The 27403-nt window shown below is 40.6% G+C and overlaps 1 protein-coding gene across 1 annotated transcript in view; it reads left to right on the top strand.

Annotated features, from left to right (window-relative positions):
• Positions 1-13109: 13109 nt before the first annotated feature.
• ACOXL (acyl-CoA oxidase like) overlaps positions 13110-27403 on the top strand; it is a 197792-nt gene continuing 183498 nt past the window's right edge. Inside the window, exons 1-2 of the mRNA XM_073022719.1 lie at positions 13110-13219; positions 18835-18988. Coding sequence (XP_072878820.1) covers positions 13110-13219; positions 18835-18988 — 264 coding nt within the window. The remainder of the gene's footprint in view (positions 13220-18834; positions 18989-27403) is intronic.

Below are 27403 nucleotides of genomic sequence, written 5' to 3'. Positions count from 1 at the left end.
AAATGTACAATTAAGTTATTACTGACTATAGTCCCCCTGTTTTGCTATTAAATAGTAGGTCTTATTCATTCTTTTAGGTCTTATTCATTCTTATTCATTCATTAGGTTTTATTCATTCATTATGTCTTATTCATTCTCTTTAGGTCTTATTCATTCTTATTCATTCTTTATAACTGTTTTTGTTGTTGTTGTTGATGCCCTTTATTAGACTGAGGAAATTCCCTTCAATTCCTAGTTGGCTGGGTGTTTTTTTCATGTATGTTCAATTTTGACACAATTTTTCTTTCTCTATTTAGATGGTCATATGATTTTTCTCCTTCATTCTATTAATGAAATGAGTTACATTACTTTTCAAAGTTTGAGGCAAATTTGCATTCTTTGAAATCTTTGGAAATCTTTTGAAATCTTTGGTTATATGCATTATATATACACACACACATACATATATACACACATACATGCATATACATATACATATATACGTGTGTGTATATGTATATATTTATATATACACATATATACATAATATATACACACATATATACATGCATATAAATATACATATATATTTTTATATATACACATATATAAAATATATATATGTGTGTATATATATTTTTTGAGATGGAATCTTGCTCTGTTGCCCAGGCTGGAGTTCAGTGGTGTAATCTTGGCTCACTGCAACCTCCGCATCCTAGGTTCAAGTGATTCTCCTGCTTCAGCCTCCTGAGTAGCTGGGCTGGGTAGTATAGGCACCTGCAACCACACCCAGCTAATTTTTTTTTTGTATTTTTAGTAGTGATGGGGTTTCACCATGCTGGCCAGGCTGGTCTCAAACTCCTGACCTCAGGTGATCCACCCACCTTGGCCTCTCAAGGTGTTGGGATTACAGGCGTGAGCCACTGTACCCGGCCACATTATATATATTTTTATATTGTTAGAGTTATTTGGCTAATGTTTTAATATGGATTTTTTGTGTCTATGTTCATATGGAATATTGATTTTTAATTTTGGTACTTGAAATTTCCTTGGAAGATTTTGATATCAGTGTTATATTGTCCTCATAAAAGAAATAGGAAAGTTGTCTCTTCTCTATTTTTCTTAAGCAGTTTGTGTAAGATTGCTCTTATTTCTTTCTTAAATGCTTGATAGTATTTACTAAGATGGTATGGATATGGGTTTTTTGTTTTTTTATTGGAAAGTTTTTAATGACTTTATTTATTTAAGAAATATGAGTCTTCAGTCTTGCCAATTTCTTCTCTTGTTAGTTTTGTTACCTTGTATTTTTGAGAAATTTGTTCACTTCTTCACTAATTTGTAAAATGTATATGTTAATAATATTTCCTTATTATTATATTAATGACTGCAAGATCTGTGACAATGTCACTTCTTTTATTTGTAAAAGAAAACAATTTTTGAGCTTCTTTTTTTTTCAGCCAATTATGCTGGGTGTTTATCAGCGTAGTTAATCTTTTCAAATAACCTGTTGGGTAAATAATGAAATTAAGGCAGAAATAAATAAGTTCTTTGAAACCAATGAGAACAAAGACACAATGTACCAGAATCTCTGGGACACATTTAAAGCAGTGTGTAGAGGGAAATTTATAGCACTAAATGCCCACAAGAGAAAGCAGGAAAGATCTAAAATCGACACGCTAACATCACAATTAAAAGAAGTAGAGAAGCAAGAGCAAACAAATTCAAAAGCTAGTAGAAGACAAGAAACAACTAAGATTAGAGCAGAACTGAAGGAGATAGAAACACAAAAAACCCTTAAAAAAAATCAGTGACTCCAGGAACTGGTTTTTTTAAAAGACTAACAAAATAGACTGCTAGCCGGACTAGTAAAGAAGAAAAAAGAGAAGAATCAAATAGACGCAGTAAAAAAGGATAAAGGGGATATCACCACTGATCCCACAGAAATACAAACTACCATCAGAGAATACTATAAACACCTCTACACAAATAAACTGGAAAACCGAGAAGAAATGGATGGATTCCTGGACACATACACCCTCCCAAGACTAAACCAGGAAGAAGGTGAATCCCTGAATAGACCAATAACAAGTTCTGAAACGGAGGCAGTAATTAATAGCCTAGCAAGCAAAAAAATCCAGGACCAGACAGATTCACAGCCAAATTCTACCAGAAGTACAAAGAGGAGCTGGTACCATTCCTTCTGAAACTATTCCAAAAAATAGAAAAAGAGGGAATCCTCCCTAACCCATTTTATGAGGTCAGCATCATCCTGATACCAAAACCTGGCAGAGACACAACAACAACAAAAAAATTTCAGGCCAATATCCCTAATGAACATCGATGGAAAAATCCTCGATAAACTACTGGCAAACCGAATCCAGCAGCACATCAAAAAGCTTATGCACCACCATCAGTTTGGCTTCATCCCTGGGATGCAAGGTTGGTTCAACATAAATCAGTAAACATAATCCATCACATAAACTGGACCAATGACAAAAACCCCATGATTATCTCAATAGATGCAGAAAAGACCTTTGACAAAATTCAGCACCCCTACATGCTAAAAACTCTCAATAAACTAGGTATCGATGGAATGTATCTCAAAATAATAAGAGCTATTTATGACAAACCCACAGCCAATATCATACAGAATGTGCAAAAACTGGAAGCATTCCTTTTGAAAACCGGCACAAGACAAGGATGTCCTCTCTCACCACTCCTGTTCAACATAGTATTGGAAGTTCTGGCACCAATAATAGACAAACAGCCAAATCATGAGTGAATTCCTATTCAAAATTGCTACAAAGAGAATAAAATACCTAGGAATCCAACTTACAAGGGATGTGAAGGACCTTTTCAAGGAGAACTACAAACCGCTGCTCAAGGAAATAAGAGAGGACATAATCAAATGGAAAAAACATTCCATGCTCATCGTGAAAATGGTCATACTGCCCAAAGTAATTTATAGATTTGATGCTATCCTATCAAGATACCATTGACTTTCTTCACAGAATTAGAAAAAACTACTTTAAATTTCATATGGAACCAAAAAAGAGCCTGCATAGCCAAGACAATCCTAAGCAAAAAGAACAAAGCTGGAGGCATGATACTACCTGACTTCAAACTATACTACAAGCCTACAGTAACCAAAACAGCATGGTGCTGGTACCAAAACAGAGATACAGGCCAATGGAACACAACAGAGGCCTCAGAAATAACACCACACATCTACAATCATCTGATCTTTGACAAACCTGACAAAAACAAGCAATAGGGAAAGGATTCCCTATTTAATAAATGGTGTTGGGAAAACTGGCTAGCCATATGCAGAAAGCTGAAACTGAACCCCTTCCTTACACCTTATAGAAAAATTAACTCAAGGTGGATTAAAGACTTAAACATAAGACCTAAAACCATCAAAACCCTAGAAGACAACTTAGGCAATACCATTCAGGACATAGGCATGGACAAAGACTTCATGACTAAAACACCAAAAGCAATGGCAACAAAAGCCAAAATTGACAAATGGGATCTAATTAAACTAAAGAGCTTTGGCACAGCAAAAGAAACTGTCATCAGAGTGAACAGGCAACCTATAGAATGAGAGACAATTTTTGCAATCTATCCATCTGACAATGGGCTAATATCCAGAATCTACAAAGAACTTAAACAAATTTAGAAGAAAAAAACAACCACATCAAAAAGTGGGTGAAGGATATGAACAGACACTTCTTAAAAGAAAACATTTATGCAGCTAACAAATATATGAAAAAAAAAAAAAAAAGCTCATCATCACTGGTCATTAGAGAAATGCAAATCAAAACCACAATGAGATACCATCTCACACCAGTTTGAATGGCGATCATTAAAAAGTCAGAAAACAACAGATGCTGGAGAGGATGTAGAGGAACAGGAATACTTTTATGCTGTTGGTGGGAGTGTAAATAAGTTCAATCATTGTGGAAGACAGTGTGACAATTCCTCAAGGATCTAGAACCAGAAATACCATTTGACCCAGCAGTCCCATTACTGGGTATATACCCAAAGGATTATAAATCATTCTACTATAAAGACACATGCACAGCTATGTTTATTACGGCACTGTCCACAATAGCAAAGACTTGGAACCAATCCAAATGCCCATCAATGGTAGACTAGATAAAGAAAATATGGCATATATATACCACAGACTACTATGCAGCCATAAGAAAAGGATGAATTCATGTCCTTTGCAGGGACAGGAATGAAGCTGGAAACCATCATTCTCAGCAAACTAACACAGGAACAGAAAACCAAACACCGTGTGTTCTCACTCGTAAGTGGGAGTTGAACAATGAGAACACATGGACGCGGGGAGGGGAACATCACACACCAGGGCCTGTTAGGGGGTGGGAGGGCAAGAGGAGGGATAGCATTAGGAGAAGTACCTAATGTAGATGACGGGTTGATGGGTACAGCAAAACACCATGGCACATGTATACCTTTGTAACAAACCTGCACATTCTGCACATGTACCCCAGAACTTAAGCTATAATAGTAAAAAAAATCGCACCTTGTGTTGTATGGTTCTATAGGTTTTGACAAGGACATAGAGTTGTTCCACTTCAGTATCAAACAAAATTGTCTACCACTTCAGTATCAAACAAAATTGTTCCACCTCCCCCCAAATTCCCTTGTGCTGTCTCTTTATAGTTAGCTCCTTCCCAGTCTTACCCCCAGCAACCTGTATTTTATACCTATAGTTTTTCCTTTTCTAGAATGTCATACACGCAGAATTGTACAATATGTAGCCTTTTGGATCTACCTTCTTTCACTTAACAAAATGAATTTCAGATTCATCCATATCATTGTGTGAGTCAATATTTTCCTACTTTTTATTGCTGAGTAGTATTCCATTGTATAGATGTACCACAGGCTGTTTATCCATTTAACTGGTGAGGAACATGTAGGTTGTTTCTAGTTTTTACAGTTATAAATAACTACTAAAAACTATTCTCAACAAGTTTTTGTGTGAATATAAGGTTTTGATTGACTAGGGCAAATACCTATAAGTAGGACTGGTAGTCAAGTGTTAAGTGTATGTTTAACTTTATAAGAAATTGCTAATGTGTTTTCCAAAGTGGTTGTATCTTTTTGTGTTTTCATCAGTGATGTATAAGGGTTCAGTTGTCCTGCATCCTTGCCAGCCATTGTTATTGTCAGATTTCGTTTTGATTTTTATTTGTTTTCTGTCTTTCTGATAGTTGTCTCTAATAGTTTGTAGTTTTACATTTTTATTACACTAATAACTAATAATGGTTAGTGTCTTTTCATGTACTTATTTGCCATCTGTGTATCTTCTTTAGCAAAGTGTCTGTTCAGGTCTTTTATCAATTTTTCAGTTGAGTTGTTTGTTTTCTTGTTGAGTGCAAGAGTTCTTTATAGGTTCTAAATAGACTTTTTGCATCATATTTTTATTTGCAAATGTTTTCTCCAAGTTTGTCACTTTTTTTAATTCTCTTAAGAGTGCCTTAATAAGAGCAATAGTTTTAAATTTTGGTTTGGTTCAATGGCTTTAAATTTTTTTTTTCTTGAAATTGGGTAGTGTCAGCTCTCTAATGTTGTTCTTTTTTGAGAATTGTTTTGGCTGTTCTGTTTTTGGCCTTTGCTTTTATATTTTAGAATCATCTTGTTAATATCTATGAAAAAGATAGAACCGATATTTTTCTTGGGGTAGTATTGACTTAGAAATGAAATTGGGGATAGTCTGCCTCTTAATATTGAGTCTTTCAATACATGAACACTGTATATCTTTTCATTTATTTAGATCTTCTTTGAGTTCTGTTTTGAAGTTTCCAACATATAAACCCTACTCATGTTTTATTATGTTGATACCCAAGCATTTTAGCTTTTTGAATGTACAGTTGTTTATTTCTAACACGTAGGAATACTATTGACTTAGTTCGAGGAGCTTTGGCTGTGTAGATTTTAATAAACATAGGACTTTTCAGATTACCTAATTTTTTGAGTGCTTTTCAAATTTATTTTATCTAATTGGTCAAATTTATGGCGATAGTGTTGGTTGTAGCATTCCCTTTTCTTTTTAATGTCTGTGGGATCAGTACAATTTCTCCCCTTTCCTTCCTGATGTTTTATGTCCTCTTTCCTTATCCCCACTATTTTGTCTCTCTTGTATCACTTTGGGTAGAGGCCTGTCAATTATGTTGCTTTTTCCATATTTTATGTGCTTGATTTTCTCTATTTGTAATTTAAATTTCATTGCTACCTGCTCCAATCTTTAGTTCTTTCCTTCTGCTTGCTTTAATTTGCTCTCTCTTGCTCTCTCTCTCTCCCTCTCTGTGTCTCTATATATCCATCCCCCTCTCTTAAGGTGAAAGGTTAGGTTACTGCTTTGAGACATTGCTTCTTGCCTAATATAATCAATCCACACTAAAATTTCTCTTTAAGCTTGGCTTTAGCTGCATCTTTCTCATTTTGATATGTTGCATTTTCATTTAGTTAAAAATAGTTTAAATTTCTCCTTAAGACTTACCTTTCCACCCCCCCAAATTATTTATAACTGCTGTCATGGTCCAATAACATCCTTTGTATGAATTTTATTCCTCGAAATGTATGGCTCAGTATAAATAGTGTTCTGTGTACACTTAAAACGGATGTGTATTTTGTTGTGGTTGGGAGGACAGTGTTATGTCAATTAGGTCAAGTTGGTTAATTGTGCTCTGCAGATCGTATATATCATTATTGGTTTTCTGCTTGTTTTATCAATGACTGCAAGAAGCGGGTTGGCATTTTCAGTTATAATTATGAATTTGTTTATTCTTTCAGTTTTATCCATTTTTTCCTCAAATATTTTAAGTTTTTTTTTTTCTTTTTTTTGGGTTGTTGTTTTGGTGCATACACATGCAGGTTTATTTCTTCTTAGAGAATTGACTTATTTGTCATTATATAATTTCTCTGTTGATCCCTGAAAGTATCCTAGTCCTGAAGTCTACTTTGTCATATTAATATAGTTACTCTGGGTTTCCTAAGTGTTTTTATGGTATGTCTGTCTTCATACTTTTAACCTACCTGTATCATTACAGTGGGTTACTTGTAAACAGCATGTAATTGGGTCTTGCCTTTTTATCCAGTTTTACAATTTCTGGCTTTTAAATGGTTTGTTTAGACAGATTGCGTTTAAAGGGATTGCTGACATGTTTGGATTAAAATCTATCATATTGATAGCTGATTTTTAATTTTCTCTCCTTTAATGTTTTTTTCCATTTTTCTGCTTGCTCTTGGTTGAGTTGAACCTATTATTCCATTTTATCATTTTTATTGACTTATTTATACATTTAGAAAACATACTTTGATTGTTGACCCAAGGTTTACAATATACATCTTTAATAAATCGTAGACTACCTCCAAATAATACTGTTCTATTTCCCAAGTGGTGTAAGAATCTTACACAGTGTATTCCCAATTACTCCTTCCCAGCCTTTTTGCTATATATTACTTTTAAGTCTAGGGTATGTCTCAGGGATCCATCGTGTGTATATTAGCTCCCTAGGTGATTCTAATGAGCATTCATAGTTGAGAATCACAGGATCTTTTTAGGGAGCTTCCTAGCATGACCTGCAAACTTCACAAAGAGAAAACAGGCAACAGTGTTATATTATCATGAAAGTTTAAATCGGATCCAAATAACTTGATGATGAAACCGGAAAATTTTTCATATGCATGCCAAAGGAAAACAATTTCTTTCTTTGAGTTTTCCCCAGTGGGACTTGTAACTGTTACAGAGGCAGGACTCTGCATACATTTGCTTCTCAGTCAACTATTTACACGTTTGTGACACAGAAGTTATTAGACTACATAAGAAAGAGTTGCTATCTATTCTACGTTTATAAATATGTATCTGTCATGTGTTTATAACAAAAGTGTTACATGTATTGACATGTTTCCTTTTTCTTCAGCTTTTTTAATATTTGGCTTGATTTAAACTTGATTTTGTAAGTGCTGTGTTACACTGTTAATGAAAATTAAAGTTTCTCTCGATCTTAGTTAGACACTCTCCAAGTACCTGTATTAGAGACGTAGAGAAATGTCACAGTTCTAGCTTTAGGTTTCAAGGAAAGAAACAAGAGGTGATCAATAGAAATTAAGTAATTGATAAAAAAAAAAAAAAAAAAAAAAAAAGAACCCCAGAGCGCTTACCATGTGCCATTCATGAGTGCCACATTGAACAGGACAGATTGACACTTGCCTTCACCAGCTGTCAGTCTAATTGCCCCCAAGGACTTTCTAAATTTCTTGACTTGGGCCTCCTTGCACCCTCCATGGTCTCTGGCCCAGCTCATTGTCCCCATTGCAGCTCTGCAGCTTCTTTCCTTCCTTCCTGCTTCTTTCATTCTCTGTCTCCCCCCATCACAGTAGGGGGTTGACCCATGGAAAATCTGGTCATAGGAATCCCCAGGAAGGCAGTGTCCCAATTAGGGGAAAGAGGCTGCCTTTATTTTAACACAAGCCCAGGAAAAATTTGGCACATTCTATGACAATATTTTGGTTTTCTAGTTTGTTCCTAGTTTACTGTCCCTGCTACCTGTTTTCCAACTTGTAAGGAAATAGCTTCATAAAACTGGTTGAAACATAACAAAATTTTATGCTAACTACCTCCCCGCAACACACATCTTTTCTTTTTCTTTTTCTTTTTTTTTTCTCTACTAAGGGTGTCACATCTTGATATAGGGCCCACCTCCTAACTTTCCATGAATGTAGGCTGCCAGTCAATTGGTTTCGAGGTTCAGGGTCTGGGTAAGTGGAGGTTTGACTGGTTAGAGGTTTATTCAGTACATTTGATCCTACTCAAGGGCAAGGAGAGTATACATCTTTAAGTGTGCAGATCTGGAGTTAGGTGAGCAGAAAATGGACAGTTTCCAGACTATCCTGAGTTCAAATCCCAGTCTCTCCACTTACCATCCTTATGAGCAATTACTTAAATTTTCTGGATATGCATTCCCTCATTAGAAACAGAGCATGAGGCCTGGTGTGGTGGCTTATGCCAGTAATCTCAGCACTTTGGGAGGCCGAGGGCAGAAGTTCGAGACCAACCTGGCCAACATGGTAAAACCCCATCCCTACTAAACATACAAAAAACTTAGCTGGGCGTGGTGGTGGGGGCCTGTAATCCCAGCTACTCAGGAGGCTGAGGCAGGAGAATTGCTTGCACTCAGGAGTCAGAGGTTGCGGTGAGCCAAGAACGCACCATTGTCATCCAGCCTGGGTGACAAGAGCGAGACTCCATCTCAAAAAAAAAAAAGAAAGAAAGAGAAACAGAGCATGAATATCAGTACAGGTATACCTCAGAGACATTGCAGGTTTGATTCTAGACCACTGCAATAAAATGAATATCACAGTAACATGAGTCACAATTTTTTTGTTTCCCAGTGTCTGTAAAAGTTATATTTACACTGTACTACAGCCTATTAAGTGTGCAACAGCATTATGTCTAAAAAATATACATAACCTTCTTAAAAATACTTTATGCTAAAAAATGCTAATGAGCATCTAAGCCTTCAGTGAGTTAATCTTTTTGCTGGTGGAGGGTCTTGACTTGATGTTGATGGCTGCTGACTGATCAGGTTGGTAGTTGCTGAAGGCTGGGGTGGCTATGGCAATACCGTAAGATAACAACGAAGTTTGCTGCAACAATTGACTCTTCCTTTCATGAAACATTTTTCTGTGGCATCTGATGCCATTTGGTAGCATTTTACCCACGGCAGAATTTTTTTCCAAAATTGGAGCCAATCCTTTCAAACCTTGCTGCTGCTTTTTCAACTAAGTTTACATGACATTTTAAATCCTCTTTTGTTATTTCAACAATGTTCACAGCATTTTCACCAGGAGTAGATTCTGTCTCAAGAAACCACTTTCTTGGCTCATTCATGAGAAGCAACTCCTCATCTGTGAAAGTTTTATTATGAGATTGCAGCAATTCAGTCACATCTTCAGACTCCACTTCTAATTCTCGTTCTCTAGCTGTTTCCACCATATCTGCAGTGACTTTCTCCACTGAAGTCTTGAACCCCTCAAAGTCGTCCATGAGGATTGAAACATCAACTTCTTTCAAACTTCTGCTAATGTTGGTATTTTGACCTCCTCCCATGAATCACAAATGTTCTTAATGGACCTTAGAGTGGTGAGGAAGGTTTTCAATTTACCCAGGTCCATAAGAAGAATCACTGTCGATGACAGCCATAGCCTTATAAAATGTATTTAATAAATAATGAGATTTGAAAGTCAAAATTGCCCCTTGATCCATGGGCTGGAGAATGGTTGTTGTGTTAACAGGCATGAAAATGACGTATTATCTCTTTGTACATCTCCCTCAGAGCTTCTAAATGACCATGTGCATTGTCAATGAGCAGTAACATTTTGAAAGGAATCCTTATTTCTGAGCATTAGTTCTCAACAACAGGCTTAAAATATTCAGTAAACTATGCTCTAAACAGATGTGCTATCAACCAGGTGCTGTTGTTTCATTTCTAGAGCACAGGCAGAGTAAATTCAGTATAATTCTTGATGGCCTGAGGATTTTTGAAATAATAAATGAGCATTGGCTTCAACTTAAAGCCACCAGCTGCATTAGCTCCTAACAAGAGATTCTGTCTGTTCTTTGAAGTTTTAAAGCAGGTACTGATGAAAGTCCTAGATGGAAACGTCTTCCAAGGCTGTTTCATCTACGCTGAAAATATGTTGTTGAGTGTAGCTACCATAATTACTGATTTTAGCTGGATCTTCTGGATAACTTTCTACTTAACTGTAGATTCTACATCAGGATTTGCTACTTCACCTTGCAATTTTATGCTATAGAAATGCTGTCTTACTTTAAAATTCAAGAACCAATTTAGCCTCAAACTTTCCTTCTGTAGCTTCCTCACTTCTCTAAGCCTTTGTAGAGTTGAAAAGAGTTATGACCTTGTTCTGGATTAGGCTTTGGCTTAAGGGAATGTTGTGATTGGTGTGATCTTCCATCCAGACCACTAAAACTTTCTCCATATCGGCAAAAGTCTATTTTGCTTTCTTATCATTTGTGTGTTCACTGGAGTAGCACTTTTGATTTTCTTCAAGAACTTTTCCTTTGCATTCTTGGCCAACTCTTTGGCACTAGAGGCCTAACTTTCAGTCTTTCTCAGTTTTCAACATGCCTTCCTCACTGGGCTTCTAGCTTTCTTTCTTTCTTTCTTTTTTTTTTTTTTTTAAGCATTTCTAGCTTTTGATCTAGAAAGACATCTAACTCTTCCTTTCACTTGAACACTCAGAGGCCACTGTAGGGTTACTGGCCTAATTTCAACATAGTTGTGTCTCAGAGAATAGAGAGGCCTGAGGAGAGGGAGAAAGATGGGAGAATGGCAGGTCAGTGGAGCAGTCAGAACACACAGTATTTACCAGTTAAGTTCACTGTCTTATTAATTGTTTTGGATGCTCCAAAACAATTACAATAGTAACATCAAAGATCACTGATGACAGATCACCGTAACAGATATAAAGATGATGAAAACGTTTGAACTATTATGAGAATTACCAAAACGTCACAAAGACACAAAGTGAATATGTCCTGTTAGAGAAAGGGCTCTGATAGACTTGCTTAGTGCAGGGTTGCCACAAGGCTCAAGTTTTAAAAAGTGCAATATCTGCAAAATGCAATTAAATGAGGTATTTCTGTACCTACTTTGGGTTGTCAAGGGATTAAATGACTTAATACATGAAATGGACTTAAGACAGGGTCCGGCATGTCATACATGCTCCAGTGTGGCAGCAAGGAGCAGGCCCTCTGTGACCCTACTTTTGGGGTCCTAATCCTGATCTTGCCATTTGCTAATTGTATAACTTTGAGAAGGCTGCTGACATGCTGTGCCTCAGTTTCCCCATCTATAAAATAGGAATAATAATACCTGACTTTGAGGGTTATTAGAAGAATTGAATGAGTGAATATTTGAACATGCTTAGATTAGGGTCTGGAGGATAATAAATGCCTGATAAGTGTTAGCTGCTATTGCCATCCCCCCAGGACCCTTAAACTTTCTATCCCCCCATCCCACCAATTACCACATTGTGATGATGTTTCCTCCTACGTTGAAATTACTCAAAGCCTTCTTTCCCTGTCATGTCTCCCCGACCATGCCTGGTTGCACACTCCCTCCCCATTCAGCTTGGCCTTCTTCAAATCCATTCTCCAGGAATCACCAGCCCTCTACCTGAAATGAAATCTAAATTCCTACTTGCCAACCGCCGCCCTCCTGGGGCCTTCCAGCATCTTCTGTATTGGGTTATATTAGTTGGTTCTTTTGCTGCCACAAAGAGCTACCTCAGATTGGGTAATCTATGAAGAAAAGAGGTTTAATTGACTCATAGTTCCACAGGCCTAACAAGAAGCATGACAGGGAGGCCTCAGGAAACTTACAATCATGGTGGAAGGCAAAGGGGAAGCAAGCAACTTTTTCATATGGCAGCACGAGAGAGAAGGAGCAAAGGGGGAAGTGTCACACACTTTTAACCAACCAGATCTCTTGAGAACTCACTCACTATCACAAAAACAGCCAGGGGGAAGTCCACCCCCACGATTCAATCACCTCTCGCCAGGCCCCTCCCCCAACACATGGGGATTACAATTCAATTCAAGATGAGATTTGGGTGGGGACACTGAGCCAAACCAAGTAATGGGTCGAACTCAAGCTCCCACATGTGGCCCTGGGGTGCCTTCCACCTGCCGGGCCTTCCCACCTCCACCCCACCCTCACCTCTCTGTCCTCTACTGAGGACTCCACACCTGTCCTGTGCTCCTGCTGTGGCCTTTCTTACAGACTTCTTTCCCCTCACACTCTTGCTTCCCTCACCTGATAAGTTAATGCTTATCTTTTGAGACCCAGTTGAGGCTGCCAACTTCTCTAAGACACTCTCCCAGAGCCCCTTCTGGAATAAGGAGCCCCCATATAAGCTTCCTGGAGCAGCAGCCTGGGCCCATCTTGTGATTGCACTGTTACTTTTGGTTTGTGATTATAAATTCTGTGAGCACAGAAGTTGTGGATCCTTAATTTGGCATCATCACACCTAGTAGTGTCTGTCTCTGCACAGGTTAATTCACCTACAAAATGAAATTGCCTTGTGTAACTACATCACACCTGGCTGTGGGGTTACTTGGAGCTTTGCTTTTAAATCATTTGATCATCTTTGAAACATTCATTTCTGAAGAGTCCATGAGGTAGCTGGCCAAGGAAGCTGGGAGCTGAAGTCTCCCTTTGGAATCATCTGGTGGGATTTGCTACAGGGATGAATTTCCTAGCTTAGAAAATGGTTAACAATTTTTAAAAATCAGTATTTTCAGTGCACCAGCCAAAGTGAGTATTTTAGGGTCTGCCTCTCCTCTTTATTCCAGGCCAAATGGGCAGCTCGCGCAGTCCAGGATGCGTCTCAGGGAAGGAGGGGCCACAGCATTGTTCCTGCTGCTGTCTTTCAACAGGATTCACTTGTTCTCTTGGGCAATCTCCATTTACCCAATACCTGTAATGGTAAAATTAAGAAAATAGCTAACATATATTCAAATGCTTGCCATTTACCAGGCACTGTCCTAAGATTTCATGTGTACTAACTCATTTCATGTGTAGTAACTCATTTAATGTCTCAAGACAAATCAACAGGACAGAGATTTTTCTCTCTGTTTTTTTGATTAATGTTACAACAGCAGCTGAAATGATGCCTTGCACAAAGTTAGACTTTATGAATATTTGTTGAATAAATGAATAAGTGTAATACCCCTTCACAGTTTGCAGAAATTCACCAGTCTTCCCTGTTAAAAAATGAAGTTCAGGATAGTTAAGCTCCTTGGACGTTACTCATCCCTGCCATTTTTGCACTAGACTTTAAAAAACATGATTCTAATAGCTTATTGCCAAAAAGTCTAGTTTGGTCTTTTTATACAAAATAAACTTTTATAAATAGAATCTTGCCATCTCATGGACTTTTTGGCTTTAGATATGTTGTGGTATTTCTCATGAATCTTACCATGATGGTGTATTCTTGATATTGTTTGGCTGTGTCCCCACCCAAATCTCATCTTGAACTGTAACTCCCTTAATTCCCACGTGTTGTGGGAGGGAGATAATTGAATCATGGGGCCAGTTTCCTCCATACTGTTCTCATGGTAGTGAATAAGTGTCATGAGAGCTGATGATTTTATAAGGGGAAACCCCTTTCATTTGTCTCCCATTGTCTTCTTGCCTGCCACAGTGTAAGACATGCTTTTCACATTCTGCTATGATTTTGAGGCCTCCCCAGCCACATGGAACTGTGAGTCCATTAAACCTATTTTCCTTTATAAATTACCTAGTCTTGTGTATGTCTTCATCAGTGGTGTGAAAATGGACTAATAGAGTAAATTGGTCCCAGTAGAGTGTTGTGCTGCTGTAAACGTAGCCAGCGACTTTAGAACTGGGTAACAGGCAGAGTTTGGAACAGTTTGGAGGGCTCAGAAGAAGAAAGAAAAATGGGGAAAAGTTTGGAACTTCCTAGAGACTTCTTAAAGGGCTTTGACCAAAATGGTGATAATGATATGGACAATGAAATACAGGCTGAGGTGGACTCAGATGGAGATGAAGAATTTGTTGGGAACTGGAATAAAGGTGACTCTTTCTATGTTTTAGCAAAGAGACTGGTGGCATTTTGCCCCAGCCCTAGAGATGTGTGGAACTTTGAAATTGAAGGAGTTGATTTAGGGTATCTGGTGGAAGAAATTTCTAAGCAGCAAGGCATTCAAGAGATGACTTGGGTGCTGTTAAAAGCATTCTCTTTTAAAAGGGAAACAGAGTATAAATGCTCAGAAAATTTGCAGCCTGAAGATGCAGTAGAAAAGAAAAACCCATTTTCTGAGGAGAAATTCAAGCCTGCTGCAGAAATTTGCATAAGTAATGGGAACCAAATGCTAATCCCCAAGACAATGGGGAAAATGTCTCCAGAGCATGTCAGAGACCTTTGCAGCAGCCCCTCCCATCACAAGTCAGGAGGCCTAGGAGGAAAAAATGGTTTCATGGGCCAGGCCCAGGGTCTTCCTGCTGTCTGCAGCCTAGGGACTTTGTACCCTGCATCCCAGCTGCTTCAGGCTAAAAGGGGCAAAGGTACAGCTGGAACCATGGCTTTAGAGGGTACAAGCCCCTGTAAAGGGGGTAGTACCTTCCATGTGGTGTTGAGCCTGCAGGTGCACAGAAGTCAAGAATTGAGGTTTGGAAACCTCTGCCTAGATTTCAGATTTCAGAGGATGTATGGAAGTGCCTGGATGTCCAGGCATAAGTTTGCTGCAGGGGCGGGGCTCCTCATGGAGAACCTTTGCTAGGGTAGTGTGGAAGGGAAATGTGGGGTTGAAGTCCCCACACAGAGTCCCCACTGGGGTACTGCCTAGTACAGCTGTGTCCTCCAGACCCCATAAGGGTAGATCCACTGACAGCTTGCACCGTGCACTTGGAAAAGCTGCACTCACCACCAACTTGTGAAAGCAACTGGGGTGGGGAGCTGTATCCTGCAAATCCAGAGGTGCAGAGCTGCCCAAGACCATGGGAACCCACCTCTTGCATCAGTGTGACTTGGATGTGAGACAAAGAGTCAAAGGAGATCATTTTGGGGCTTTAAGATTTGATCGCCCCACTGGATTTTGAACTTACGGGGCACCTGTAGCCCTTTGTTTTGGCCAATTTCTCCCATTTGGAACAGCTGTATTTACCCAGTGCCTGTACCACCATTGTATCTAGGAAGTAACTAACTTGCTTTTGATTTTACAGGCTCATAGGCAGAAGGGACTTGCTTTGACTTGCTTTGTCTCAGATGAGACTTTGGACTGTAAACTTTTGAGTTAATGCTGAAGTGACTTAAGACTTTGGGGGACTGTTGGGAAGGGATGATTGGTTTTGAAATATGAGGACATGAGATTTTGGAGGGGCCAGGTGTGGAATGATATGTTTTGGCTGTGTCCCCACCCAAATCTCATCTTGAATTGTAGCTCCCATAATTCCATGTGTTGTGGGAGGGACTCAGTGGGAGCTAATTGAATGATGTGGGCAGTTTCCCCTATACTCTTCTTGTGGTAGTGAATAAGTCTCATGAGATCTGATTGTTTTACAAGGGGTTTCCCCTTTCACTTGGCTTTCATTCTCTCTCTTGCCTGCCATCATGTAAAATGTACCTTTTGCCTTCCACTATGATTGTGAGGCCTCCCCAGCTATGTGAAACTGTGAGTCTGTTAAACCTGTTTGCTTTATAAATTACCCAGTCTCAGGTATGTCTTTATTAGCAGTATGAAAACAGACTAATACACTTTGTTTAATCTGTTCTTTGAATGGATGTAATCCATAAACAAATACCTTGCATTTCTTGAGACATCACCTATTAAATAAACATGTTTAGAAATGAGAAATAATTTTGCCTCCAGAATCCCTATTTCCTAATTTATGTTTTGGACCACCATGGGTTTCTCATATTAAGACATGCTCCTCCTGTACTCTAAAACACACTGAACATGGAAGACTTCTCCAAGTCCTTGGTTAAACAAATATAAGGGTACAACAAAGAATAAGAGCCACTGGTGCACGTCTCCATCTGGCAGCTGGAAGCTTGGCTGGGGTCTCTCACAATCCGTTTCTTAAAGACTATTTGTTTCTTATTTACCACCTATTTCCACCCCTGGGGAATGGGAAGAGGTGGGGGTGTGTGTGATTGGAGAGATCAATGGGGAATCATGTATACATTCTTTTAAATGCCCATTTCTGAGATTCTCTGAGAGTCATTGTATTATAGTCACAGCCTGGAGCATGGGTGATGATAATACAGCATAGATGAAAATGCTACAAACTTGCTCAGGGCACTGACAGGAACATAATTTATAATGAAAAGATCATGCTATTTAGGAATAGAGAGGCCTGGGTTTAAATCCTAGCTCCACCCTAATACATGTGGGACCTTGACTTAGGTAGGTTTACCTCAGTTGAGCCTCAGTTTTCCCAACAACCCTATGAAATAGGAAATTATATCTCCATTTTACAGATGCAAATTCAAACCATAAGGAGATACCATTACATACACACTAGAATGACTAACATTAAAAAGACTGTAAAGACCAATTGTTGGCAGGAATGTAGAACAACTATAATTATTATATACCGTGGGTAGGAGTGTAAAATTGCATAACTACTTTGGAAAAATTATTTGGCAGGTTCTTAAAAAGTTTGAAATGCATCTACCATATGACTGAGCCATTTCACTTCAATATACTTTCTCAAGATAAATGAAGACATGTATTTTCTCTAAGAATTGTACATGAATTTTCCTAACAGTTTTATTTGCAATAGTCCCAAACTAGAAACAACCAAAATGTTCATCAATAAGTGAATGCATAAATGAATGTGATGAGTGCATTACATAGACTAGAGTACTACTAGCAATAAAACGGAACAACTACAAATACATATTGTAACGTGGATGAATTTCAAAACAGCATGCTGATTGAAAGAAGCAAGACAACACATACTCTGCAATTCAGTTTACTTAAACCACGTCTCATCTATAGTGTCAAAGAACAGATCAGTGGTTGCCTTGGGGTGGAAGTAAAGAAAGGAATGGACTGCAAAAACGTATGAGGCATTTTGTTCTGTAGCTTGATTGTGATGCTATTCTCATGGATGTGTGTATGGTTGTCAAAACTCTTCAAGTGGTGCACTTTGAATGAATGCATCATTGTAATATATTATTTCTCAATATTGTTGATTAGGGAAGAAGATAAGTTGTTTAAAGCAAAAATAGCCATGTGGTTTATAACACATGCAGAAGATATGTATCTATATATATAATATGTATACATATCTTTATCTATAAAATCTCAACAGTAGCAAAGTGGATGGGGGAGTGGAATTGAGGTATACTTTATTGTTGTAAGGTACAGAATTTCCAAGGGAAGTGGAATTAAAAAGTTATAAATACAAGAGGCATGTGAAACTTTTTTGTGTGTGTGGATAAAAGAAAACAATTTGGAACATGATCGTATGTGTGTAGACCAGAATAAGAGAAGCGTTGAGCCTGGGGGGCCTCTTTGTGCTGAGTCAAGGAGTGCCTAGACAGATGTTAGCATGAGTAGTGAGGCCTATAAATGGATTGGAAGAAAAGTAAACTCGAAAAGAAAGCAAAGGAGAGGTTTTCCAATGGGAGAGCGATGTGGTGGAGACTCATGGTTGCAGATACAGTCATGGTGCAGGATGACAGTTTTGACAGACCCATGAAGACTTTGGTAGACTTTGGAGAAGCAGGTTTAACCTGAGATCTACATCAGATGCCCACAAGCCTCTGCTATTCCTGTGGTTAGTGTTTGCAGTGTTTGCAGGTATAAATTTTTTTGTTATATTTCTTTTGACCTATTTGTCTTTGTATTTTGAGTGGCTTTCTTGTATAAAGCATCTAGTTGAATCTTGACTTTTTAAAAAACCATGTCTGACAATCTCCAAATTAAATAGTACTATTTAAACCATTTGCACCTAATGTAGCTATCAACAAACATAGAGTTTTAGAATATTATCCTGCAACTTTTTCTCTATTTATCCCACATGTTATTTGTTCCCTTTTCCCTCTGCACCTGTGTTTCGTTGACTAATTGAATAATTTTTAGTATTCCACAGGTAGTGTCTTAAATGTTATTTTTTAGTGACTATCTACAGTTTAAAATATGCATCACTGACATCATATTCTTTCCTCAAATAGCATTATAGCACTTCACAGATAATGCTCCTTCACACATGTGCTGGGTGCACCGCCACTTCCATCACACATCTCTGCTTTGTCCCACAGGTATGCCGGGGCCCTCCTGGATGAGGATGTCTTCCAGGGAAAGGAGCTGGTCAACAGTCACTCACTGCAGGCTCTGGTGGCGGGGCTGAAGGCCTACAGCACCTGGGAGAACATCCGCTGCCTGCAGGACTGCTGCGAGTGCACTGGAGGCATGGTGAGCACCAAGGCCTACAGCCCCTGCGGGTCCTCACGATACAACCCACCCTGGGGGAGCACTGTAGGGCGGGCAGAGAACATGCTTCAGAGTCAAATAGAAATCCCAACTGCCCATGACTCCGGGTTCCTTCCTTACCAGCCTCGTAGTCTTGTGTGTCTCCCTCATATGATGCTGCCAGGACTGATAGAGAACATGTTTGTAAAATGCTTGCCTGGCCCATGGAGGCACGCAATAAACATCATGAAACTTGGTGGGGCAAAGGTAGTAGTGGACAGTATGGGAAAGGGCCACTGAAGGTTCAGATGATCAAAGCTCTGCTCCAGTGTTTTAATCCCTTGGGGAGAACACAGGAAATGACCCTGAGGGTTTCCCTCACCCCGGGTGAGGACATAGGAGTCAGAGCATTCAGAGACTTCCTGGTGTGTCCCCAGCCCCAGTCTCAGACTGGATTGTGCGGTGAGAAGCACAAGGTGTGAGTAATCCCAATGTTAGTATTTGAGGGAGTTGAGGGGGACTCTGAGAGCAGCTGGATCTATGTGCAACCGTGAGAACAGAGGCCCTGCAGGACTCTGCAGATCTCCACAGGCGTCTGCACCCATGTGAGGGTCCAGAGCCCATGACAAAGTGAACCCAAGTTGGGTGTCTGAGGGCAGGACATGTAGCATGAGGCTGTGGACCTGTGACACGGTGGCATGGCAGGACTGCAGGATCAGCTGTGCACTTCATTCGAACGCAGGCCAGATGTGGCAGCTACTGGAACTTCAGATCACACCCCTAGAGGAGAATGGAAGGAGGGAGCCCCTGTTGGTCTTTGGTCTGAATTTAATGCTGAACTTCATCGAATGTTTGCTTAAAAACAGCACCTCTGAACATGAAGGGGAAGACAAAGAGTTCTAGCCTCAGTAGAGAATGGGTCAAGGGCAAGTCAAGGGCAGCTGTAGAAAATAAAAGGGAAAGGATAAGTTTCTGGAAAGCCGATTCCCTGCCATGCGTATTGAGCTAACGGACCGCACAGAGGGGCAATGGTGAAGAGGGGCTGAGCCTTCATAAGAGGCAGAGGTGCGGGCAGAGCCTGAGGGCCTCTCCCATGCGATCCATGGTGTTGGTCCACCTGAAAGCCAGTGTGATCATTTGTTTTAGGTGGCTGAGTGAAGATGTGTCCCTGATGATGATTGGGGGTGGGGAATGTCTACTTCATTCCTATGGCGATGTTGTGTGGGGTCCACATGGAAAAGAAAGGGAATGGAGAATAAAATAATAGCTGGCCTAGGGTGCAGCTGGCCAGGAGCTGAGGTCCTCCAAGGCAGCTGGGACAATGGCACGATGTGACTGTCCTTAGCTAAGGAGGGCCCTGCCAGGGGGCTGGTTTCTACCTATGTCTCCAGGAGGTGGCTGTCCCTTCAATCCGCAGGCTGGGAGCAGCAGGGAACATAGCCCAGGGATTCCGGGGTCGAGTAAGAAAGTTAGGTCAGCAGGTGGGGGGGTACGACCTAAAGTGGCCCCGCAGGCAGGGGCAGCCCACACAGTGAGGGGTTGGGGCACTGCTGGGGGCCCTGAGCTTAGACACTGTGGCCTTGACAGGTGACTCAGCCTGAGGGCTCGCTCAGAACCCCCTACAGGCTCCTGGTCCTCTGGGCTCCCGTGGCTCATTCCCTTTCTCACAGTTCACAGGTGGGCAGGCCAGGGGTCTCCCTCCCCCAGGCCTTCATAGCCTCCTTGCACAGAGAACCTCCTGTGTCCCTCTTGTCATCCTAACCCTCGTCCTTTCATCTTGGCCTCAGTGCTCATTCTGGGAGGCCATATTTCCCCTGGGCCCATGCTGAGCCCTGGCAGTGCCACCCGGAGCAACCACCCTTGCCTGGTCTCCAGTGATCCAGCCTGTCATGATCACCCGTGCTGCCAAGGACCACCCAGCAGTGCAGAAATGACCCTACCCTGTTAGAGAAGGCACAGTCCATGCTGGAATGCCAACTGCCTGGGCACGCTGCCTCACAGAGCTCTGCGCCCCGGAGCTCCTGAGCAACCTGGGGCAGAGGGCCCTAGAAGGCAAATGCTGTGTCCTCTGCCCACAGTATTTCTGACACCAGATGTGTGGCTTTTCCATAACAACCAGTTCTCTAGTTCTCTGTGGAACCAATGGGGTGCTCTACAACAGTGGCCTCCCAACTTTTTTTGGCACCAAGGACTGGTTTCATGGAAGACAATTTTTCCACGGATGGTTTTGGGGGTGGGGGGTGCGGGGTAGGGGAGATGTTTTCGGGATGAAACTGTTCTGCCTCAGATCCTCAGGCTTTCGATTCTCATAAGGAGCGTGCAGCCTAGATCCCTCACGTGCACGGTTCACGATAGGGTTCACGCTTCTATGAGAATCTCATGGTGCCGCTGAACTGACAGGAGGTGGAGCTCAGGCGGTCATGCTCGCTCCCACCACTCACCTCTTGCTGTGTGGCCTGGTTCCTAACAGGCCACGGTCTGGTACCAGTCCGTGGCCTGGGGTCTGGGGAAACCTGCTCTACAATTTAATTTATTCTGACAACGACTACCTGGAGTGCATGCAGACTCCACAGATTAAGGCCTCAGTTCCATAAGTCTTCCTCCAACTTTGGATGCTAGTCACCAATAATGCTTCTCTGGGTTACCTGCACTGTTGTTATTATTATTATTGAAACAGGGTCTCACTGTCACCCAAGCTGAAGTGTAGTGGCACGATCACAGCTCACTGTAGCCTTGAACTCCCGGGCTCAAGCAATCCTCCTTCCTCAGCCTCCCAAATAGCTAGGACTACAGGCACATACCACTACACCGGCTAATTTATTTTTTGTTGAGATGAGGATCTCACTATGTTGCCCAGGCTGGTTTCGAACTCCTGGCCTCAAGTCATCCTCCCATCACACCCTCCCAAAGTGCTGGAATTACAGGTGTGAGTCATACCCTGGTCTACCCACACTTTTGCCTCACTTGTCTATAAATCAGGAGTTCCCATGACCCTCTCCTTAGGTTCAATAATTTGCTACAACAGCTCACAGTACTCAGGGAAACACTTAAATGTTTACTGGAAATAATTAAGGATACAGATAAACAGCCAGATAAAGAGATACATCGGTTGAGGTCCAGAAGGGTTCTGAGCACAGGAGCTTCTCTCCCTCTGGAGTTGGTGTACACTGCTCTGCTTGGCACGAGGATGTGTTCAATAACCTGGAAGCTCTCTGAACCACACACTTTAGGGATTTTTTTTTTTTTTTTTGAGATGGAGTCTCTCTGTGTTGCCCAGGCTGGAGTGCAATGGTGCAATCTCGGTTCGCTGCAATGTCCGCCTCCTGGGTTAAAGCAATTCTCCTTCTTCAACTTCCTGAGTAGCTGGGATTAAGGCATGTGCCACCATGCCCAGCTAAGTTTTGTACTTTTAGTAGAGATGGGGTTTTCCCATATTGGTCAGGCTGTTCTCGAACTATTTTAGGGATTTTTATAGAGGTTCCATCACATAGGCATGATCAGTTATTAACTCAATCTCTAGCTCCTCTGACCTTCCTGGAGGATGGCAGGGGTTTCAGGGAGGGCGATAAAAACTCTGAGCTTCTAACCATGGCTTGGCATTTCTGATGACCAGCCCCCATCCAGAAGCTGTCCAGTAGCCCACTAGGAGTTGCCTCATTAGAACAAACGATGCTCCAGCACCCAGGAAATTCCAAGAGGTTTAGGAACTCTGTGTCAGGAACCGGGGTCAAAGAGCAAATTTAGAACAAAGAATGCTTCTAGCATCCCTGTCACTCAGGAAATTACAAATGTTTTAGGAGCTCTGTGCCAGGAACCAAGGATGAAACAAAATGTACATTTCTTATTAGATCACAATATCATGGCCCTGATTTCCATTTTTGTTCATTCCCTTCTCCTCCCCACTCCCAATCCACTTGGCACCTAGCATGGAGATATTTGTAGGGCACAAATATTTGTTGAAAGAAAAGAATGAGCATCTTCTAATTGTTTTAAGCTCATTTGCACACACGCTGCATCTTCTTCAGGCTGGAACTCCCTGGGAGTGAAGTGTGGACTTGAGTCTGGGGGCTACTGAGAGGAAACTGAGGACCATCTCTTTTTGTGGCTTGTAGGACTAGGCACATCTTGCTTCAAAAAAATGTATTTCAACACACATTTACTGCCTTTGAAGCCAGTAATCCTGGGCATGACTTTGGGCCAGTTATTCCCACCCTATGCCTCAGTTTTTCCATACGTAATATGGAGATAACAAGCCTTCCCTTGTAGAGGTTGTGGGGGTTAAATTCTATGAGACAAAGAGCATAAAATGCTTAACATGTGGACTCCGGAAGTAGGAGCTGATGTTTCCTTGATGTGCCCAGGCTGGGGATTTAGAGAAAAGACATAGCACATGGTCTCTTTTGCTTGCCATTGTACAAGGTAGACAGGTGGCTGCAGAGCCCAGCACGACGAGGCAGGCCCTGTGCAGCTGCAGGGGCTCAGAGTACTCAGTGTGAACTATGGAGGGTCCCCAAGCACTGCCACTTGAGCAACTTAAGGAATGAGCAAGAGCCTTCCAGGTGGGACTGGAGGACCTGCCAGGCAGGGGAACCTGAATGCAGGATGAGGGTGTGGGAGTCTGTGGTGCACTGAGGGACACCATGACAGGCATGGGCTGGGTCTCAGTGAGGGTGCAGGGGAGGAAAGGAATAAAGGGAAAAAGTGGGAACCAGACCTAGAGAAGGCCCTGAGCCTGTCTGCACAGCTGACTGCAGCAGGCACTCTATGGTGCCGTCAGGCTCCAGCGCCACATGGTGCAGCTCATGGAGTACACGGAGGCTCAGCCTGCAGCACTGCAGCGTGGTGCTTGGCACGTATGGACACTTCATGTCAGCTATTCTCACTTACTTCCATTTTAAACATGAGTAAACTGAGGCTAGACCATGAGGGCAGTGAGGGCAGGGACCAAGTCCTTGATCACTACAGCCTAAATCTGACTGTTGTGTAGAATATTCAGGAGGTAGCTGTGGACTGAGTGATGACCAGCTGACAGACAGATGGACAGATGGACTGATGTGCAGAGACAATGAATGAATGAATGAGAAGGAAAGAAAAGGAAGAAAGGAAAGAAAGAAAGGAAAAAGAAAGAAAGAAAGAAAGAAAGAGAAAGAAAGAAAGGAAGGAAAAGAAAAGAAAAAGAAAAGAAAAAAAGAAAAAGAAAAGGAAGGAAGGAAGGAAGAAGAAAGAGAAAGAAAAAGAAAGAGAAAGAAAGAAAGAGGAAGGAAGGAAGGAAGGAAAAGAAAAGAAAGTCCTGTGTATCTGTTTTCTTTCTTACCCTTAAAACTTGGAATTAATCCACAAAACTTGGCCCCCTTGATCTCTTCTTGCTTTATTATTTTTTTACCCTGAACACTTAAAAAAAAAAACAAAACATGATTTTATTGTTACTTTTGGAGAGAGAAAGAACACTGTGTTGCCTACAGACTACTCATAATGACAGCAATGATGACATTCATTAGCTCTAAAGCCTGCACAACCCATCTTGACAGCTCATTTGTTGGCGACAAATTTTTGTGTTAGTGTGTTTAGTTTAGGAGATGGGGACTTGAGAAGAGAGGGGCATGAGAAATGATTGTACAATTTACCAAGATATGGGTGCATCTTGCACTTAATTTTTGCCGCTACTCTAGACATAGAGCCCTGTGAAATCCTTTTCCTCTAACTGCTGACTTTAGTGTTTGTTGCTATTGCCTATAATGAGCATCATCTGTGGAGGGCAGCTTCTTGGCTGAGCAAAGTCTATTTGAAATCACATTTATTGCATTCTTTTTATCAATTTCAAAAGTAATGTATATCCATTGTAGAAATTTTCGAGAAAAAAGAAAAGCACAAAAAAGTAAATATATCCCCAAATTATGCTTCTCAGAGATGATTCTTACTGTCTGTAGTATATTCTTTCTGTGCAGTGTGTGTATGTATTTGAAATGTTATAATCCCCCCTAATTTACTTAAGATTTGATATGGATATTGCTTCAACTCTTTACTACAACCTTACTTTGAAGTAAAATTTTCATAGCTGGTACCATTTATCTTGTAGGTGTACCATAATGCATTCAATCAATTCCTCAGCTTATGTCAGATTGTTCCACTATTATAAACAACACTATAGAAAACATTCTAGTACCTTGGTACCTAACTTATTTTTGTGCATACCTGGGATTGCTTTTTTGGGAATGAAGTATTTAAATCAAGCCTTGATTTTGTATCCTGAGACTTTGCTGAAGTGGCTTATCAGCTTAAGATTTTGGGCTGAGATGATGGGGTTTTCTAAATATACAATCATGTCATCTGCAAACAGGGACAATTTGACTTTCTCTTTTCCTAATCGAATACCCTTTATTTCTTTCTTCTGCCTGATTGCCCTGGCCAGAACTTCCAACACTATGTTGAATAGGAGTAGTGAGAGAGGGCATCCTTATCTTGTGCCAGTTTTCAAAGGGAATGCTTCCAGGTTTTGCCCATTCAGTACGATATTGGCTGTGGGTTTGTCATAAATAGCTCTTATGATTTTGAGATACGTCCCATCAATACCTAATTTATTGAGAGTTTTTAGCGTGAAGGGCTATTGAATTTTGTCAAAGGCCTTTTCTGCCTCTATTGAGATAATCATGTGGTTTTTGTCTTTGGTTCTGTTTATATGCTGGATTACGTTTATTGATTTGCATATGTTGAACTAGCCTTGCATCCCAGGGATGAGGCCCACTTGATCATGGTGGATAAGCTTTTTGACGTGCTGCTGGATTCGGTTTGCCAGTATTTTATTGAGGATTTTCACATTGATGTTCATCAGGGATATTGGTCTAAAATTCTCTTTTTTTGTTGTGTCTCTGCCAGGCTTTGGTATCAGGATGATGCTGACCTCATAAAATGAGTTAGTGAGGATTCCTTCTTTTTCTATTCATTGAAATAGTTTCAGAAGGAATGGTACCAACTCTTCCTTGTACGTCTGGTAGAATTCGGCTGTGAATCTGTCTGGTCTTGGACTTTTTTTGGTTGGTAGACTATTAATTATTGCCTCAATTTCAGAGGCTTTTATTGGTCTATTCAGGGATTCAACTTCTTCCTGGTTTAGTCTTGGGAGGGTGTATGTGTCCAGGAATTTATCCATTTCTTCTAGATTTTCTAGTTTATTTGCATAGAGGTGTTTATAGTATTCTCTGATGGTAGTTTGTATTTCTGTGGGAGCGGTGGTGATATCCTCTTTATCATTTTTATTGTGTCTATTTGATTCTTCTCTCTCTTCTTGTTTTTTAGTCTTGCTAGCAGTCTATCAATTTTGTTTATCTTTTAAAAAAACCAGCTCCTGGATTCATTGATTTTTTTGAAGGGTCTTTTTGTGTCTCTATCTGCTTCAGTTCTGCCTGATCTTAGTTATTTCTTGCCTTCTGCTAGCTTTTGAATGTGTTTGCTCTTGCTTCTCTAGTTCTTTTAATTGTGATGTTAGGGTGTCAATTTTAAATCTTTCCTGCTTTCTTTTGTGGGCATTTAGTGCTATAAATTTCCCTCTACACAGTGCTTTAAATGTGTCCCGGAGATTCTGGTATGTTGTGTCTTTGTTCTCATTGGTTCCAAAGAACATCTTTATTTCTGCCTTCATTTTGTTATGTACCCAGTAGTCATTCAGGAGCGGGTTGTTCAGTTTCCATGTAGTTGAGCGGTTTTGAGTGAGTTTCTTAATCCTGAGTTCTAGTTTGATTGCACTGTGGTCTGAGAGGCAGGATACAAAATCAATGTGCAAAAATCACAAGCATTCTTATACACCAATAGCAGACAAACAAAGAGCCAAATCATGAGTGAACTCCCATTCACAGTTGCTTCAAAGAGAATAAAATACCTAGGAGTCCAACTTACGAGGGATATAAAGGACCTCTTCAAGGAGAACTACAAACCACTGCTCAGTGAAATAAAAGAGGACACAAACAAATGGAAAAACATTCCATGTTCATGGATAGGAGGAATCAATATCGTGAAAATGGCCATACTGCCCAAGGTAATTTATAGATTCAATGCCATCCCCATCAAACTACCAATGACTTTCTTCACAGAATTGGAAAAAACTACTTTAAAGTTCATATGGAATCAAAAAAGAGCCCACATTGCCAAGACAATCCTAACCCAAAAGAACAAAGCTGGAGGCATCACGCTACCTGACCTCAAACTATATTACAAGGCTACAGTAATCAAAACAGCATGGTACTGGTACCAAAACAGAGATATAGACCAATTGAACAGAACAGAGCCCTCAGAAATAATACCACACATCTACAACTATTTGATCTTTGACAAACTTGACAAAAACAAGAAATGGGGAAAGGATTCCCTATTTAATAAATGGTGCTGGGAAAACTGGCTAGCCATATGTAGAAAGCTGAAACTGGA

Source organism: Chlorocebus sabaeus, chromosome 14 (genome assembly GCF_047675955.1).
Source record: "Chlorocebus sabaeus isolate Y175 chromosome 14, mChlSab1.0.hap1, whole genome shotgun sequence".
Classification (NCBI taxonomy): Eukaryota; Metazoa; Chordata; class Mammalia; order Primates; family Cercopithecidae; genus Chlorocebus; species Chlorocebus sabaeus.
Note: the sequence above shows the minus strand (reverse complement) of the source record. Positions and strands in the feature narration are given on the sequence as shown.